This window comes from Labeo rohita, unplaced genomic scaffold, assembly GCF_022985175.1.
Source record: "Labeo rohita strain BAU-BD-2019 unplaced genomic scaffold, IGBB_LRoh.1.0 scaffold_181, whole genome shotgun sequence".
Lineage (NCBI taxonomy): Eukaryota > Metazoa > Chordata > Actinopteri > Cypriniformes > Cyprinidae > Labeo > Labeo rohita.
This window is the reverse complement of record NW_026128011.1, coordinates 61,809-78,728: the sequence shown is the minus strand read 5'-3', so window position 1 is coordinate 78,728 and position 16,920 is coordinate 61,809. Positions and strand designations below refer to the sequence as shown.

The following is a 16,920-nucleotide window of genomic DNA, read 5'->3' as shown; positions in this document are numbered from 1 at the left end:
TAGTTCATCTCTCGAGTCTACGGGTTTGAGTCGTTCGTTCATCACGTGACTGCCCCATAAGATGAACGAACGACTCGTTTAGAAGACTCGAAACAGGTGAACTAATTCCAGTACAGAACCTAATAGGATGTTGCGCATCCCAGAGACTCGAGTCACATTAAAGATTCGTTCAAAATGAACGAATCGTTCAAGAACGACCCATCACTAGTGTTAATGTTAGCTAACATACAAACGCATAAAAACTTAAAAAAAAAAAAAACAAACAAACAAACAAAAAAACAATGTTGTTTCATATGACAAGTACATAAAACCTGAGTGAAAATATGCACATTCAAATACTAAATGCCTACTCTAAACTAATTTTTATTTTCAAGTTTTAATTAATTTACCTCAGGGCAGAGCTCAGATCCCACCCACAGTGAGAGACAAAGGGGCGGGGTTTATAAAGAAAACACTTCATTTAGCTTCAACATGATTAATTCTATACGATTGAACATCCTTATGGAATAAATTCATGGTACATGATTTAAATATGTTTAGATGAGAAGCATAAATTAATCATGTAAGAAATGTAAAATGCATATTTAAAAATTCAACAACCTCCCCATTGCCTTTTTTTCAGTGCATAGTCTTTGCCCTGTTTCTTTGCCATAGTTTTGCCTTGTTCCATTGCCTTGTTTATTTGTTACTTTTGGACTGCTCTCTTGGATTTTGACCTTTTGCATGTTTTATGGGATTACGCTTTTGTCTTGCCCTGGATGTTACTGTTTGTTGGAGATCGACCCTGCCTGTCTTGACTATGATCTGTATAATAAAGCTCGCACTTGGATCTATTCACGCTTCCTACGAGTCCCATTACAATGGTCTCTTAAAAATATATATATATTTTTTAATTTAGAAGTTTAACCAAAACTACAATTTTTCATTTTTCATTTTTAAAACTACAATTTTTAGTCCTTAACATCCCTAGTGAAAAATAAATTTACTAAAATGTATTTTAAATACATTTATTTCATGCTAAGTATACTACAAATACATTTACATATTATGCACTTAATAAAAATACCCTGCAATTGTACTTTTAGCATACTAAACTGCTATACTTAAAGTCTTCTTAAAGTCAGAACAACTAATTTTGTACTTAATGCACTTTATTTGTGTGGAAGTAGTGCTGAAGTCCAACTAAAGATATACTGAAGTATATTTGATTGTGCTAAAGTGGAACTATTGCAAGTATACTTTAAGTACACTTTCAATATTTTGCATTTAAAGACCGATATTATTTAAAGATAAAATGCCTCATCAATAGTGACATTAAAACATATTTTAGGCTTAATATTAAGAGATGTGCATTGTGCATAAGTAGTACTCTAAATAAAGTTTAATTGTGATTTTTATATCAGTAAGTCTCAAGCGATATGTCAGTAATTATGTTAATAGACTCAAACTATACTTAGTATAAAATAAATACATTTTAAATCTTAAATCTATTACTTTTTTTCTAGGGATGTAAGATCACCATGAAATGGTTTCTTAATTGTCTTCCCTATATTCCCTAAAAAAAAAAAAAAAAAAAAAAAGAAAAGAATTTGAATGTGACAGGGTTGAAGTCTGTAACATATTTGAAAATATAGATTGCCTTCAATTTTTATTTTTGGTTTTGCTTCTCTCTCATATTGTCCCCTTATGTCTGGGTCAGCAGGTCTGGATGCCCAACATTGTCTTTCTGCTGCAAATATTGGTGCAGTTTCTGATGTAGGATGATTATCAAAGTTTAAGTGGACATATTACATCAGAAATTCTATTTATAGTGCCTTGTGAAAGTATTCATTTGACCCATACTCTACTTATCAACAAATGTTGCCATATTTAGAAAAAAAAAACACTTCATCTGCATTGTACCTTATGGTTTATAGGCCAGGATAGGAACAATGTATATGAGGAAGAATGATTTTATGGACCACCAGGGGGAAACTTGTATCCTGATTTTCTAGTTGGTATCCCAGCAATTCTCTGCATTCTCTGTTAAACTAACATCTGCTCAGTCTGCTCTCTTACATTAGACACCAGTCCAGCCCCACATCTCAGTGGGAAAGAATGATGTTTCATTGGCCAATGCGAGATTTTGGCTCACTAACCCGTAAAAAACTGGGAACTGGACTTGGGATAGTAGTAGGAAACACTACATCAAATCACTACAAATCGAGGTTCACAGGCTATGTAGTGGGGAGAGAACAAAACCCAAATTCAATTCTAAAAGTGATTGGCAGGCATTCCAGACACTCTTTGGCCAAATGATAAATTTGATTTTGGCCAAAATGCGGCACCTTTGAGGGTAATGCCACTGACTCAACGCAGTTGAGGGTAACGATTTAGGTCACAGTATTCCTTTAGCAAAGAAGCTGAAGAGGGAATCTCAAAAGTGCATGTGGCATTAAAAAAAAAAAGAACAATCATACCCTACCAAAATTCACCTCTGAACTCTCCTATTCTACTGGTGTGGAAGGCATCAGGGGAATGGAGATTTGTACAAGATTTGAAATTAATAAATGGAACCATAGCCGCAATCTCCAATTGTACCAAATCCTTCTATAACTTTGTCTAAAGTGCTTAACAATGCTACATATCTCATTATAATATACATCTCAGTCATTGATTTAGCAAATGCAAATTTCAGTACATCCAGATGATCTGATTCTGTGTTCTCCTAACAAAGCCACCTGTGAAATCGGTCTGCATGGATTACTGGACTTTTTAGCAGAAAATGGTCACAAATTGAAAAAAATAAAAAAATAAATAAAATAAATAAAAAAAACTACAGCTAGTATAGCAGGAAGTTAGGTGCCTTGGTCACCTCATTTCAGAAAAAGGTTGTGTGCTAGGATTTGAACAAACTGAAGCAGTTCAGAAAAAAATCTGTCACAAAATAACAAATTATGTAATTTCTGGGAGTTCCGGGATATTGTAGGTCATGGATCCAAATCAATGCAAAACATTTTAAACTAACAGCAGCTTAGGTTTACCTGTTCAAAACTGTTCAAAGCACTTTTTCCAAAAAATTGGGGTTCATACCGACGGTTCTAACACAGCCCCATAGAAATCGTCATCAACAGCGACTGCTGTTGAAGCTGTTTTTTTTGCGAGTTCAAACTTGGTGACATTTCACCCTTTAACTGTGTTTGTTCCACATGCACTGCACACTCTGTGCAGCTCCAACCAATGTTAACTGAAATTCAAAAATGGCTACTAAAAAAAAACAAAACAAAACAAAAAAAAAAAACAATGGTCAGAGGGGGAGTATTGGGGGTCAAATTGGAGTATGGAAAGATGCAAAAACAACAAAATCCTTTACTTCCAAAACAGTTATATCCAAATTTTGTAAAATGATCTTACAGGGCAGACCATGCCTCTAGACTGGCAATGAATGATCAATTATATTATAATTATAATATATATATATATATATATATATAATTTTTTTTCCAATTATATATAATTTTTTTTTTTTCTTTTAAATATTATTTGACTATTTACTAAATAGTTTGTAATCCAAAATTGCTATGTTCCTACATTATATATGTATACATACATATATATATATATATATATATGTATATGTTTCTTCATGTCATTCCAAGCAGACTGGATGATGATGAGATCAGATCTCTGTGTGGAGCACTGGCTGTTGTCAGACATCTTGTGCAAACAAAAATCTGACTGAATTATTGTTACAATTAAAAGCAAAATTAATGTTTGGAAATGTAAATTGATATTCCCTACTGACACACTACAGCAAAACATAGAAATAACTGACTTTAAACCATTTTTTTGAGCTGGTGAAAATACTAGTAGCCTAAGACTTTTACACAGTACTAACTATATATATATATATATATATATATATATATATATATATATATATACACACACACACACACACACACACACACACAGGTGCTGGTCATATAATTACACTGTAAAAAATAAAAAGTTGAGTTAACTTAAAAAATTGAGTTAATCTGCTGCACAGCAATTTTGAGTTTACTCAACTTTCAAGGAGGGAAGTTGTGCCAACTCATATATAAAAGTTCAGTGAACTTCATTGAAGTTGAGTGAACTACTAGTCAGAGTTGGCACAACTTAGTTCTTGAAGTTCAGCAAACTCAAAAAAGCTTTGCAGCAGATTAACTTAATTTGTTAAGTTGACTCAACTTAGTGGCACAACTTAGTTCTTCAAGTTCAGTAAACTCAAAAAAGCTTTGCAGCAGATTAGCTTAAATTGTTAAGTTGACTCAACTTAAAATATTAAGGTAACCAGCTGCAAAGCTTTTTTGAGTTTACTGAACTTCAAGAACTAAGTTGTGCCAGTAATTTTTTGCCTGAAGTTCAGTAACCTCAAAAAAGCTTTGCAGCCGGTTGCTTTAGTATTTTAAGCCAACTCAACTGCATTTTTTACTATTTAAATGTATAACTTTAAATCTTACATCCAGACTCTAAGCCACATTGTATGCTCCTCCACATCCTTTAAGAATACAAATGCATGCAGTATGAACAATACTGTAAATATAACACAAACAAGATTTCGTCATCATTACAGAAAGTATTTATTGGCATTCTGCAAAATTAACACAATTTAGCTTTTCTCCACTCAATGTAACTAGGATGTGACGATTTACAATAAAAACACTCTTAAACAAAAAACACACTTAAAAATTTTTTTTTTTAAGTGCCGAAAAAATGTAACATTAAAAATATGAAAATTCTGCAGCCTTAAGTAAAGTTTTAAATCAAATGTCACAAAAAAACGTTTATATAATTTAAACGTTCATCTTGCTCCATCTATTATTTTGGCGCATCCATAATGCAACAAACACACTGGATCAAGAAGCAAAATATTTCAACTATTAACACAACACTTAAAGGAATAATTCAACCAAAATTATTCTGAAAATTTGTCATTTACTCACTCCCATGTTGTTCTAAACCATTGTTCACACTCAACACAAATTAAAATATTTTAATGAAATTTGAGAGACTTCTATCCCTGTATTGAAAGGCTGTTCACCCAAAACTTCAAAGCGTTCATAAAGAGATCATAAATAATTACACACTCACACAAAAACTAAACAAAACAGCATGTAGTTTCAGTTAGGTACTTTTATTTTTTTTTAATTGACATGAACTTGAAGCAAAAATGAAAATGCTCTAAAAAGAGTTATTAGCTAAATACAAATAATAAAAAGACAGTTGACAATGAACATGAAAAAAATACATCAGAAAGTAAAAATAGAAATAGAAAATAAATGACAAAATTTCCAGGAATAATGTATCTTCAGGATCCTCTGTGATGCCTTTAAGCCCATCAATGTGGTGTGATTGAGTGGCAGTTTCTCTGCAGATGATGAGGTTGTGAATATGATGCATCTGAAATACACAGTTGAGTTTACAGTTAAAGAGTGTCCATGTGTTTATGTAAAAACAATTATGCTTATGAAGGCCATTAGCAAAAATTTACATATAAGCAGTATGCCCTTCAAAATATAAAAAAAAAAAAAAAAGTGAATTAAAGTGGGATCTTGGGATAGTTTTATATAGCTTTAACACTTAAGAATAGACTCAAGTAATAATTTTAAGAAAAATCTAACAATGAATAAACTGGTCACACAAAAAAGAACCTAAAAAAAAGAAAAAGACATTATTGGCAATGGGAAACAAGTTACAATATGAAAGTTAAAATTTTATAGACATTGTAAGAAAGAACTTCACCTGTTGTGTTGATAGTCTGTGTAGCTGGATAGTTGATGTCCAGAAAATGAGTAATGAGGTGTTTTGACAGTTTACTAATTTTTTTTTTTTTTTTTTTAAAGCCAGGAATAATAATAATAATAAAAAAAAAAAACCTAAACTCGGTTCTAAATAGACCTTTAAAGAACCATCTTTTTAGAGTGTACTTATAATGCAGTGCTAATTGACATAGCTTTTAAGCTATCACTGTATAGAAAACTAAAATATAATACAATTTCTGGGATTTTTTTTTAATACATGTTATATAAGGCTCAAACTCACAGCACTTGCAGAGATGGAGCAGCATTTAGTGTGAAATGCGTGCTGTGTAATGTGATCACGTCTCTTCAGAAGACTTTGTTTAAACCATTCGATTCTTATGTATTTGTTTTACAATCTCTTTATGAACATTTTGAAGCATCAGAATTTTAGGTGAATAGTTTTTCAGTGAATGGACAGAAATATCTCAGGTTTCATTAAAAATATCTATATAGTTGTGTATTAAAGATGAACAAATGTCTTATGGGTTTGGATCGACATGACGGTGAGTAAATGATGACAGAATTTTCATTTTTTTGGATGATCTAAGTTAAGCCAAAGAGGACAGCAACAGCAGTGGTAAGGCCATGTATATATTCCAACACAATCTGCGTCTCTAGTACTACATCCTAGGCACCTTTAGGTTTGAGCGGATGACAACATCATCTTCCAGTAATAGTTAAGATGCTCATCTTCATCCCCTTGGTGTGGACATCCTCTGGCTTTGTGTCCTGCAGTAAAAAAAAAAAAATACATATATATATATTTCCTACTAAATATTGACATTAAATGTTTAAAACATAACAAAAATAATAATAATAAAATTCTGGATAAGGACTAGTTTTTACCAGTACAGAAATAAGTCAGAAATAATACAAAAAAAATACATGTATAAAAAAAATACTGCATATCTTCACTGTATGGAATAAACTGACTCTTATTGAAGCTGCTAAATTTGTTCAGTCAAGAGGAGTGAGTGTTGTCTTTTTATTTATTTATTTATTTATTTTTTTGTAACATTAACGGAACAAATATCAGCAGGTTTATGAGGCTAACGTTAATGCACGGATCAAATTTACTGACACACAGGCGATTTTATCTCTCCGTTGACTCTCATTTAAGACCTACAAGTGATTATGTAAATAATCACATTTTGACACAACTTTGTGTATTTGACAATTTAAGCGAACTAAGCTTCTACAGAGAGATGAATCTGTGATCGCATATTTTCTGCACGCTTCGGTTGTGTCAATAAACACGTTTATCATCTTACACGTCTTGCACTTTCACATATATGCACCAGTATCGCGGATTCACAAAAAAAAAAAAAAAAAAAAAAAAAAACTGTGTGCCAGATAAACTAATAGGTTATATCGCCTAGCACAACGAAATACAACACACAATTAACCTCTATCTGGTTAATTATACGCTCGTTATAATCGACATAAACATTTGAACTGTATCTATAAAAATATATCTGTATACATACCTTGCAAATGCTAACGTTAGCTGATCGTGCTTGGGAAAAACAAAGCTAGCTAACTAGTTAGCCACCAGACTTCATTCAACAATGTTTATTCTTTCTTTAAAGAACATTTACAAACCTAACTGTGTAGTTTATTTGGCTTACTTTCTATATTAAATCTGGGTAGAAAGAACTTACCTTAATAGAAGACATCCACTCCCTTTGCCATCGTTGTTTATGTTTGAAGCAGTAAACTCTGTGTATAGTTCAGCAACGACACTTTGCGCATGCGCAATAATGTCAAGTTGACCGCTCAAATGAAGAAATAAAAATACTGAGTTTGCTCAACTTTCTTATTTGTGTTCATTGAGAAAAATATAGTAAACATTGAGTTAACTTGTTTTTATGTGTAAACTCAACATTTTGCTTAAAAATGTGTCCACTTGACTTACATATTTAAACTGTGTGAACAATTTGCAAGTTGGAGTTTTTACAGTGTAGAATATCTCCAAAAAGTTGATTTATTTCACTAATTCCATTCAAGAAGTGAAACTTGTATAATGTATACATTCATTCCACACAGACTGATATATTTCAAGTGTTTATTTATTTTAATTTTGATGATTATAACTGACAACTAATGAAAACCCCAAATTCAGTATCTCAGAAAATTAGAATATTGTGAAAAGGTTCAGTATTGAAGACACCTGGTCCCACACTCTAATCAGCTAATGAACTCAAAACACCTGCAAAGGCCTTTAAACGTCTCTCAGTCTAGTTCTGTAGGCTACACAATCATGGGGAAGACTGCTGATTTGACAGTTGTCCAAAAGACGACCATTGACACCTTGCACAAGGAGGGCAAGACACAAAAGGTCATTGCAAAAGAGGCTGGCTGTTCACAGAGCTCTGTGTCCAAGCACATTAAAAGAGAGGCGAAGGGAAGGAAAAGATGTGGTAGAAAAAAACTGAGATACTGAATTTGGGGTTTTCATTATATGTCAGTTATAATCATCAAAATTAAAAGAAATAAACACTTGAAATATATCAGTCTGTGTGGAATGAATGTATACATTATTCAAGTTTTACTTCTTGAATGGAATTAGTGAAATAAATCAACTTTTGGAGATATTCTAATTATATGACCAGCACCTGCATGTATATATATATCTATATATATATTGTGTGTAACCACTACAGAGACATCAAAGCCTGCGGTAAATTCCAGAAGATCCAGACGAGCTGAGACGCTCTCGGGTGGGATTGATGAGTTCAGAACGCCCACTGACGATATGGAGCTGACACGTCCGAAAACGTCGAAGCAAATTTTCAAATAGACGTTATCTTTAATAACGAACTGAACATTTAAACCATAAACAAGTACATTCTCACCTGAAAACCTCTTGAAACTACATTCCGTAACACAAATACAATGTTTATAAAATGATACAGGATTTGGGCGTCTGATTACACTCGGGAAGAAAAAAAAAAAAAAAAAAACAGACCCGGCTAGAATAAGCGGACTGATACAAACTTGTGAAAGGCCGTTCCTGTAGCGATACCAGTATAATATCTCACAGTTCTCAACCAATCAGATTGCAAACACATGAAACACTGTCTAAAAAGTCTTGTGAAACTACCTGCAGAAAGCACTTGAGTTGGTGTGAATCCTCCTTCAACATTTTAACCCTCCTTGGGCTCTTTACGGGCACTTTACAAATGATTTATACTTGCATATAAGCGCTCTTCTAGCACTTATTAAGACTTAAAAGTGGAGAGAATTTTTCTTTTTCTTATTTTTTTTTTTTTTTTTTTTTTTTTAATACTGAGCATTTGTCAAAAGTAGTTGCTTTACTGTGTTACTGTGTATGGTAAAAACAGAAGTAGAAGAAGTTGTTAATACTATCCTCCATCTCAGTCTTGCACCTCATCTTTTGAGTCAAACTGAAACCTGCTGTGGTTTTTTTTCTTCAGAGTTGGTTTTCTTCAGAGGCGGCCCTGCCAACTGAGCGATCGTGGGAGAAGGACCTCAGTCAGAGAGACGAACAAGAACCCAATGGTCACTCTGAAAGAGATCCAGCATTTCTCTGTGGAGAGAGAAGAACCTTCCAGAAGAACAACCATCTCTGCAGCACTCCACCAATCAGGCCCACCTGGAGTTTACAAGGGAATCAATCAAAATCAACAAGAGAAATATGTAAGTGCTATGACAAGTCTCAGTTAATTATTAATAAGAATAGAATTAAAATAAATAATGCTACAGTTAGAGGGTCAAATAAAGATGGAAGAGTTGTGTTTTAGCTGATTCTTAAAGATGGCTAAAGACTCAGCTGCTCAGATTGAGTTGGGCTGGGATTGAGATTAATGTTTTAGAATACTTATTGAAATGTATAATACACAATGTTTTATAAAATGTATAATACGCATACACGTACACAAACTATGATGCTTTTTGTGAAAATAAAAGCAAATTCCACTCCAAAACGTAAGTGGCGCTGCTCTGTTAAGAACGTAAGCTCCGGCTTCACTTCCGGATCTGTGTGGAACTGCGGAACTGCGGAACATCGCCATTAAAGAACAACGCCACTTTCGATTTAGAATTTCTGTTCGTTTTCTGGGGGAAATTGTGATAATGAAGCTTTTCTTTAATGTACTTGCAGTGGTTTGGTTTTTACTCGACCATGGTGAGATCTTACAGTTTTTTTTTTTTTTTTTTTTTTTTTTTTTTTTTTTTTTTTTTTTTTAAGTGTCGTTATTTTCCGTGGGAGATTTAGGACTAAAAAATTTATGAATATGAAAAAGTAGATTTTGTGTTGTGTAAGATCATTCATGAGACTTACGTGTGTGAATGTGTAAATCAGTGATGTTTATCCACTGTTTGTTTATATATATGCATATTATATATATATGTTTGTGTTTGTTTCTTCAGGTGTGTCTGGTGTTTATACAGAGAGAGTGTCAGTGTCAGTGATGGAGGGAGATTCAGTCACTCTACACACTGGGGTTGAAAGACAACACCAAGACAGTATTAAGTGGTATGTCAGCAGCATTCGCATCGCTCAAATCAATGGAGATCTCAGTTTTATCTGTACAGATGTTCGGTGTAATGAAGGAACTGAGAGATTCAGAGACAGACTGAAGTTGGATCATCAAACTGGATCTCTGACCATCACAAACATCACAAACACAGACTCTGGGGAATATAAACTAAAGATCAATAGCAGTGAAAAGATCTTCAATGTTTTCATCTCTGGTAAGTCATTTAATGAGTGTTTGAATGCAGTTTAAAATATGTTTAACCCTTTAACTGTCACTTCCATTTTTTAACGCAGACATAAAAAATGCACTACCCAGACTTAAATTTTTGTAATTCATGAATTAAAACATTTTATAATATGATTTTGATGTACATTTTCCGTGGTAATGCAGTGTCTGATTTTAAAATGCCTTTCAAAGGGTGAATTTTGAGATTTTAAGTTTTTAACTGATATATAATTAATTTGGCTTAAGAAAGGATGAAGAAGTTTAAAAGATTGCTATTTAAACTTATTATTATTATTATTAGTGGTGCTTGCCAAAGGCAAAGCATCACTATTATTATCTCAATGACTTATTATTATTAGGTTGGCTTGAGAAAGCCAACTTACTGATATGCTATTTAAACTTCTTCTTCTTCTTCTTCTTCTTCTTCTTCTTCTGAGACTAAAATTATCAACTCTTACTCCTCCTAGAGCTTTAACTCTACAAACTCCAAACTCAGTCCAGATCTTCAAACTAATCTGAAGTTAGTTGCTATATCTTTTCTAACTGATTGGACTTACGATTTTCCTAAAAATGCAGATTAAAACTGGGAAAAATCCCATAGACTTACATTGACGGAATGTTCAAATGAGCAACACTTTTCAAATTCCAACTGTCAAAACTCCCAGAATCCTTTGAGACTCAGTCAAACTTCTATGTACTGTATTTCTAATCCATTTAAACTCATTCAAACTCATCCAAACTCATCTATCTATCCATCTATGGCTAGCAACAAGAATCATGCTAGTAACTTGCTAATCATACTAGAAACATGCTAGCAACATGCTAACAACTTGCTAGTAATATGCTAATAATTCTAATAACATGCTAGTAACTTGCTAATTATACTAACAACATTCTAGTAACTTGCTAATCATGCTAAAATTGTGCTAACAACAGGCTAGTAACATGTTAATCATGCTAGAAACATGCTAGTGACTGGCTAATCATGCTAACAACATTATCTATCTACCTATCTATTCTTTAAAACTACTTTAAACTGAAAACCTTCTAACTTCTATCTTCTAAAACTTTTTAAATTCCTGCTTAGCTTTCTCAAGCCAGCTTCAAAATTTGTCTTGAGAAACTTTTTTATCTAGTTTCTTAAGATATCTAAAGTGTGATGTGAAAAAGGAAACGAAGAAAGTCTTTTGTGACAAAGGTCTGAACTCATGTTATGATGTAGATTTTTTTAAGTTGCACTCTTGACATTTAATAATCTATTACTTTTTCTACATAGTTTGTAACACAAAAATATGGTAAAATATCTATTTATGAGTTCTTAGACCTTTCCAACGATGTATAGTTTGTAATGATTAGATTAGGATTATTTGTAATATGGTGAAGTAAACTTAGGCGTCCCACAGAGCGGACGGTGACAGTTAAAGGGTTAAAATATAAGATCCTCCAGCAGCTGTTGGTTTGTGTTTCAGATGTTCCTGCTGTTAAACCATATGAAATGAAGGAGGGAGAATCTGTCACTTTAGATGCTGGTGTAACAAAACACTCAAATAATGTGATGACGTGGTATTTTAGTGACACTCTCATCGCTGAAATCACTGGAGATCAGAATAAGATCTGTACAGATGATCAGTGTAATAAGAGATTCAGAGACAGACTGAAACTGGATCATCAGACTGGATCTCTGACCATCACAAACATCAGAATCACAGACTCTGGAGATTATAAACTCAAGATCATCATCAACAGCAGCAAATTCAGTATCACCAGAGTGAAGAGATTCAGTGTTTCTATCACTGGTGAGTAAATAACAGAAACAGTCATTCAAAGCATTTTCCTTACAGAAAAACAAACAAACAAACAAACAAAAAAAACATTACAGCCCAGTATGTGTTGAGTTGTGAACTGTTTAAAAAGCATGTTTGAGTCAGTAACACTTTGATGCTGTTAATATGCAAAAATTTGTAACATCGGCCAGTTTCCCATGAACAATGCTGCTTCCTGTTGAGCAAAATGTTCTGTGGTGCTGTGTTGTGTTTTTGTGGTTGCAGTTAAATCAGTATCGTAAAACTGATGACTAAAGTATAAAGTGAAGGTGATACTTTCTCACGGTGCTCGTGATTTGTGCTTTGTGGTTAAAACATCCAAGTGCACACACACACACACACACATGTTGTGTTTACATGTTTTATGGGGACATTCCATATTTTCTATCGTGATTTGTGCTTTGTGGTTAAAACATCCAAGTGCACACACACACACACACACACACCATGAACACAGCCAGAGCACTAAATATCATTTAAAGATATTGGTAAATATTGGATTTATTATCATTCACTCTCTAGTAATAATGACTGTCTGTCTTTAGCTGTTCCAGATTCAGGTTTGTCTGCAGCTGCTGTAGCAGGAGTTGTTGTTGGTGCTGTTCTGCTGGTTGCTGCTGTTGCTGCTGGTGTGGTTTACTGTAACCGCAGGAGCCGTACAGTATTATAACAGAATGTAAGTATTACATACAGCTGATTAAACTAAATATGATTTTATGATTTCAATATGATGATATGATGAATTTGTAACAAACCGAAGCAGATCTTTACCAGTGAGGCAGTGTCAAAACAATCAAAAACACAAACAACTCCCAAATAGAGTTGAGCGATGTCCACTAAATGTGACCCACTAAAGGGACATGGTCAGCTGCTTGCTAGTGGTAGCCTGTTACATTACAGTATATAAAATTGCACCACTGACAAGCATCTAATCTTGTAAAACATGTGATAAGTACTGCCGCTCTACAGAGCAACTGCGATCGCAAATCTTGAAAGTGAAAATAAAAATCAATTGTGTATTCAAAATTAATTTCAATGCCACCCATATTAGCCTAACAGCGGCTCCCTGATTCCTGCAATTTATACCTACTCCCAAATAAACAAAATAACAGTTAATATGACAACACAAATTGCAACTGTTGTCACAGAGCAATTGTCTTATTAGAAAACACCAGTACATCAGTTCAAAGAATTCTAGATGTGATATTTAAATAACAATAGTTCAAGTTTAAAAATAATGAAGATGTCCATTTGATGAAGTTTATGACATTGTATTTAAACAGTAGCCGTTTTACCTTTTTTTTTTTTTAAGGGCGTTTGACCTTTTTCAATCCGCAAAGTGATATAGATCATATATATAGGTTTAGGAATAAGTTTTAACCTTAAATGCTCATCTTGTCTAGCTCTGCCATGCGCATGCGTACTGTGTGTAATCCGGATTAATACAGTTAGTGGATTGAGTTTTTGAGGATTTTTCTCCATATAGTGGCCCCAAGGTTGAACTTCCAAAATGCAGTTTAAATGCAGCTACAGAAACTATTCCAAATGTGGTTGTAAATGATCCTGGAAACTGTTTAAAAAAAAAAAAAAAAAAGATACAATTTATATACTCCTTAATGGCAAATGCTCGTCTCGTCTCACTCTGCCTGAACTGTTTTTTTTTTTTTTTTTTTTTTTTTTTTTTCTGGTTCATGACAGTTAGGGTATTTGAAAAATTCCCATCTCATGTTCTCCCTCAACTTCAAAAATCGTCCTATATCGCTGTTTTACCTTTTTGTTTAGAGTGTTTGATCTTCTTTGCATGGTCACTTTGCAAAGACTGGGTCAGTACTTCTGCAATGATGTAGGATGATTTTGAAATGATTTTTGAAGTTGAGGAAGAAAATACGATTGGAGTTTTTCGACATACCCTAAATGTCTTGAGCCAGAATACACAGGCAGAGCAAGACAAGACAAGCGTTTGAGATTAAGAAGTATTTAACATATTTTTTTTATGAAAATAACCGACTGTTTCACTAGATAAGACCTTTCTTCCTCAATTGGGATTGTTTACAACTGCATTTGGGATCGTTTGAAGCCACATTTAAACTGCATTTTGGAAGTTCAAAATCTGGGCACCATAGCAGTCCATTATATGGAGAAAAATCCCGAAATGTTTCCCTCACAAGACATAATCTCTTTATGCCTGAAGAAAGAAAGACATGAACATCTTGTATGACAATGGGATGAGTATATTATCTGTAAATTTGTGTTCTGGAAGTGGACTTCTCCTTTAAGGGAAGAGAGTAGATATCAAATGTTTTTTGTGTGTCCAGCAGCTGAAGACTCTACTTATTTATTTTGCTAATATTTTTAATTATTTAACCACTAACACTTAAGTCATCCACTTTCAACAGAAAACACTGGTTAACTAACTTTGAATTTTTATATGTACACTAGAGCTACAGTTTAAACCCATGTGCATTAATTTAAATGATAGCTGCAATCAGCATTTATCAGGGGTCAAGTGCCAGGGGTCAAGCAATGGCTGAAAAATAAAGTAATGTTTTCTTTAGCAAGCAAGTAACCACTAACACCACTGAGAGAAAAGAAAAGAGAAAAGGGTGCCTTGGCATTTCTCACATGCTCTCACATGCATTTTTTTAAATCATTTGTCAAATATTGGAGATTTCAAAAGCATTTTTAATTTTGTGAACTAGTCCTTGATTATTGGCTCAACCTCAGTAACTGTTAAAAAGCACTACATTTACTACTATTTTACAAGTAAAATTACAACATCAGGATACATTTGCAAATCATTAGCTAATGAGTATTTAAAGCAGACAACTGGAAGTTGAAGTACATAACTTTGACCACTGTGGTAATTAACATATGAATTTACATCATTAGTTAATAAAATAAGTTATTAGGGAATTAATACATTATGACACATTTAACTAATAACAATTTATTGATTACTTAATCTGTAAATCATATAGAATGTTCATTAGTTGCTGATGTAGAAATCATTAATAAATGGTTTAGTTCTTCATGAATTATACATTAACTTGAGAATATCTGTTCATTAATTAAGCATAAATTAATGCATATTTGTGCACAAGTATTGTAAAGTGTTACCAGATAATGTTTTGAAACTCTAAGCTAATCTCTGGTGTTCATCACTGGGTGCAGGGCACAGAAAATTTAGCACTCATGGTTAGGTACATCGGTTGTTGTACAGTGACTAACCTTCTTCACACATACAGAAATGTATGTTATGAACAAGTGTATAACCTGTAATATTCATAGTGAATAATCAATCCAGGTACTGAACTATCTAAACCACATTTTAACTATCACAAGAAGCCAACTCCATTATTAATGAAATCACTCTCTCCTGATGGATAGAGTTACACTTACAATAAGGTTCATTAGTTAACATTAGTTAACATGAACTGAGAATAAACAACACTTCTACAGTATTTATTAATCTTAAGTAATGTTCATTTCAAAACTGTTAATGTTAATAAAATCAAAAGTTGTGTTTGTTTAATGCACAGTGAATTAACATGAACTAACAAAGAATAGCTGTATTTTCATTAACTAACATTACCAAAGATGAATAATACTGTAATGAATGTATTGCTCATTGATCATTTATGCTAGTTAATACATTAACTGATGTTAACTAATGGAACCTTATTGTAAAGTGTTACCATTAAAGTATATTGCAAATATTTTAAAACTGACCTTGAAATACACTTAATATACTTAAAAGTTGTTTCAAAATAATACATTTAACATGCACTTAATATAGTATAATTTAAATATCTTAAGTGTGTCCAAAAAGCACAATTTAAATATATTTAAATATTGTCATTTTCAAAGAAAAAATGTAAAATAAAAAAGATTTTAAGATTTTAAAATGTAGGCTAAGTGTAACTAATTAGACAAGTACATGTTTGACTAATTGTCAGCCTTCTACATGTCTGAATGTGAATATTTATATTATGTAATCGCAGATTCAAATCTCTAAATTAAAATATGTATTGGATTTTGAAGAAAAGGCTCAGTACTTAAAAAGCCCTTAGCTCTTAAAAACTTGCTCTTGAATAGACTTAAGATTTGACTTAAGTGTCAAGTAAGACTTGTCTAAGAGAAGGAGACTCTTATAAAGAAGCTAAAAGCAACTTTTAGTAAAGTCTAAGATGATTCTTTGGTGTTGACTGATGTGGCACTGAAATATTATGAACTAAGGACTACAATGATGTCAACCCAAAATGCCCAAATCAGTCCTTGACTTCTGAATCAGCCAATAATAAGTCACAGCAGAACAACACCAATCATTTAATGTACAGTTGAGGTGAAAAGTTTACAAACAGAATCTGCAAAATGTTAATTATTTTACAAAAATAAGAGGGATCATACAAAATGCATTTTATTTTTTATTTAGTGTTGACCTGATTAAAATATTTCTTATAAAAGACATTTACATATAGTCCACCAGAAAATAATAGTTGAATTTATTTATTTTTGCTTAGTGATAGTTGTTCATGAGTCCCTTCT

At 32.8% G+C, this 16,920-nt stretch overlaps 1 protein-coding gene across 2 annotated transcripts; it reads left to right on the top strand.

The window, feature by feature from the left end:
* Positions 1 to 9,838: 9,838 nt before the first annotated feature.
* Positions 9,839 to 13,367, top strand: LOC127158959 (uncharacterized). 2 transcript variants are annotated; one of them, XM_051101902.1, is made up of 4 exons: positions 9,839 to 9,972; positions 10,218 to 10,541; positions 12,022 to 12,348; positions 12,930 to 13,367. In XM_051101902.1, exons 1-4 carry the CDS (start codon positions 9,921 to 9,923, stop codon positions 13,043 to 13,045), a joined length of 819 nt encoding a protein of 272 aa, XP_050957859.1. In that variant the 5' UTR covers positions 9,839 to 9,920; the 3' UTR covers positions 13,046 to 13,367. The 2 variants fall into 2 exon arrangements, with proteins under 2 accessions (XP_050957859.1, XP_050957858.1); XM_051101901.1 differs by having other exon boundaries at positions 12,921 to 13,365.
* The last annotated feature ends 3,553 nt before the right edge of the window (positions 13,368 to 16,920 follow it).

What these genes read in the sequence shown, in the direction of transcription:
- LOC127158959 (XM_051101901.1), top strand. Translation starts at nt 9,921, where the DNA reads ATGAAGCTTTTCTTTAATGTACTTGCAGTGGTTTGGTTTTTACTCGAC. An exon ending in CTTCAATGTTTTCATCTCTG is followed by an intron (nt 10,542 to 12,021) that starts GTAAGTCATTTA and finishes TTTGTGTTTCAG; the next exon opens with ATGTTCCTGCTGTTAAACCA. An exon ending in ATTCAGTGTTTCTATCACTG is followed by an intron (nt 12,349 to 12,920) that starts GTGAGTAAATAA and finishes GTCTGTCTTTAG; the next exon opens with CTGTTCCAGATTCAGGTTTG.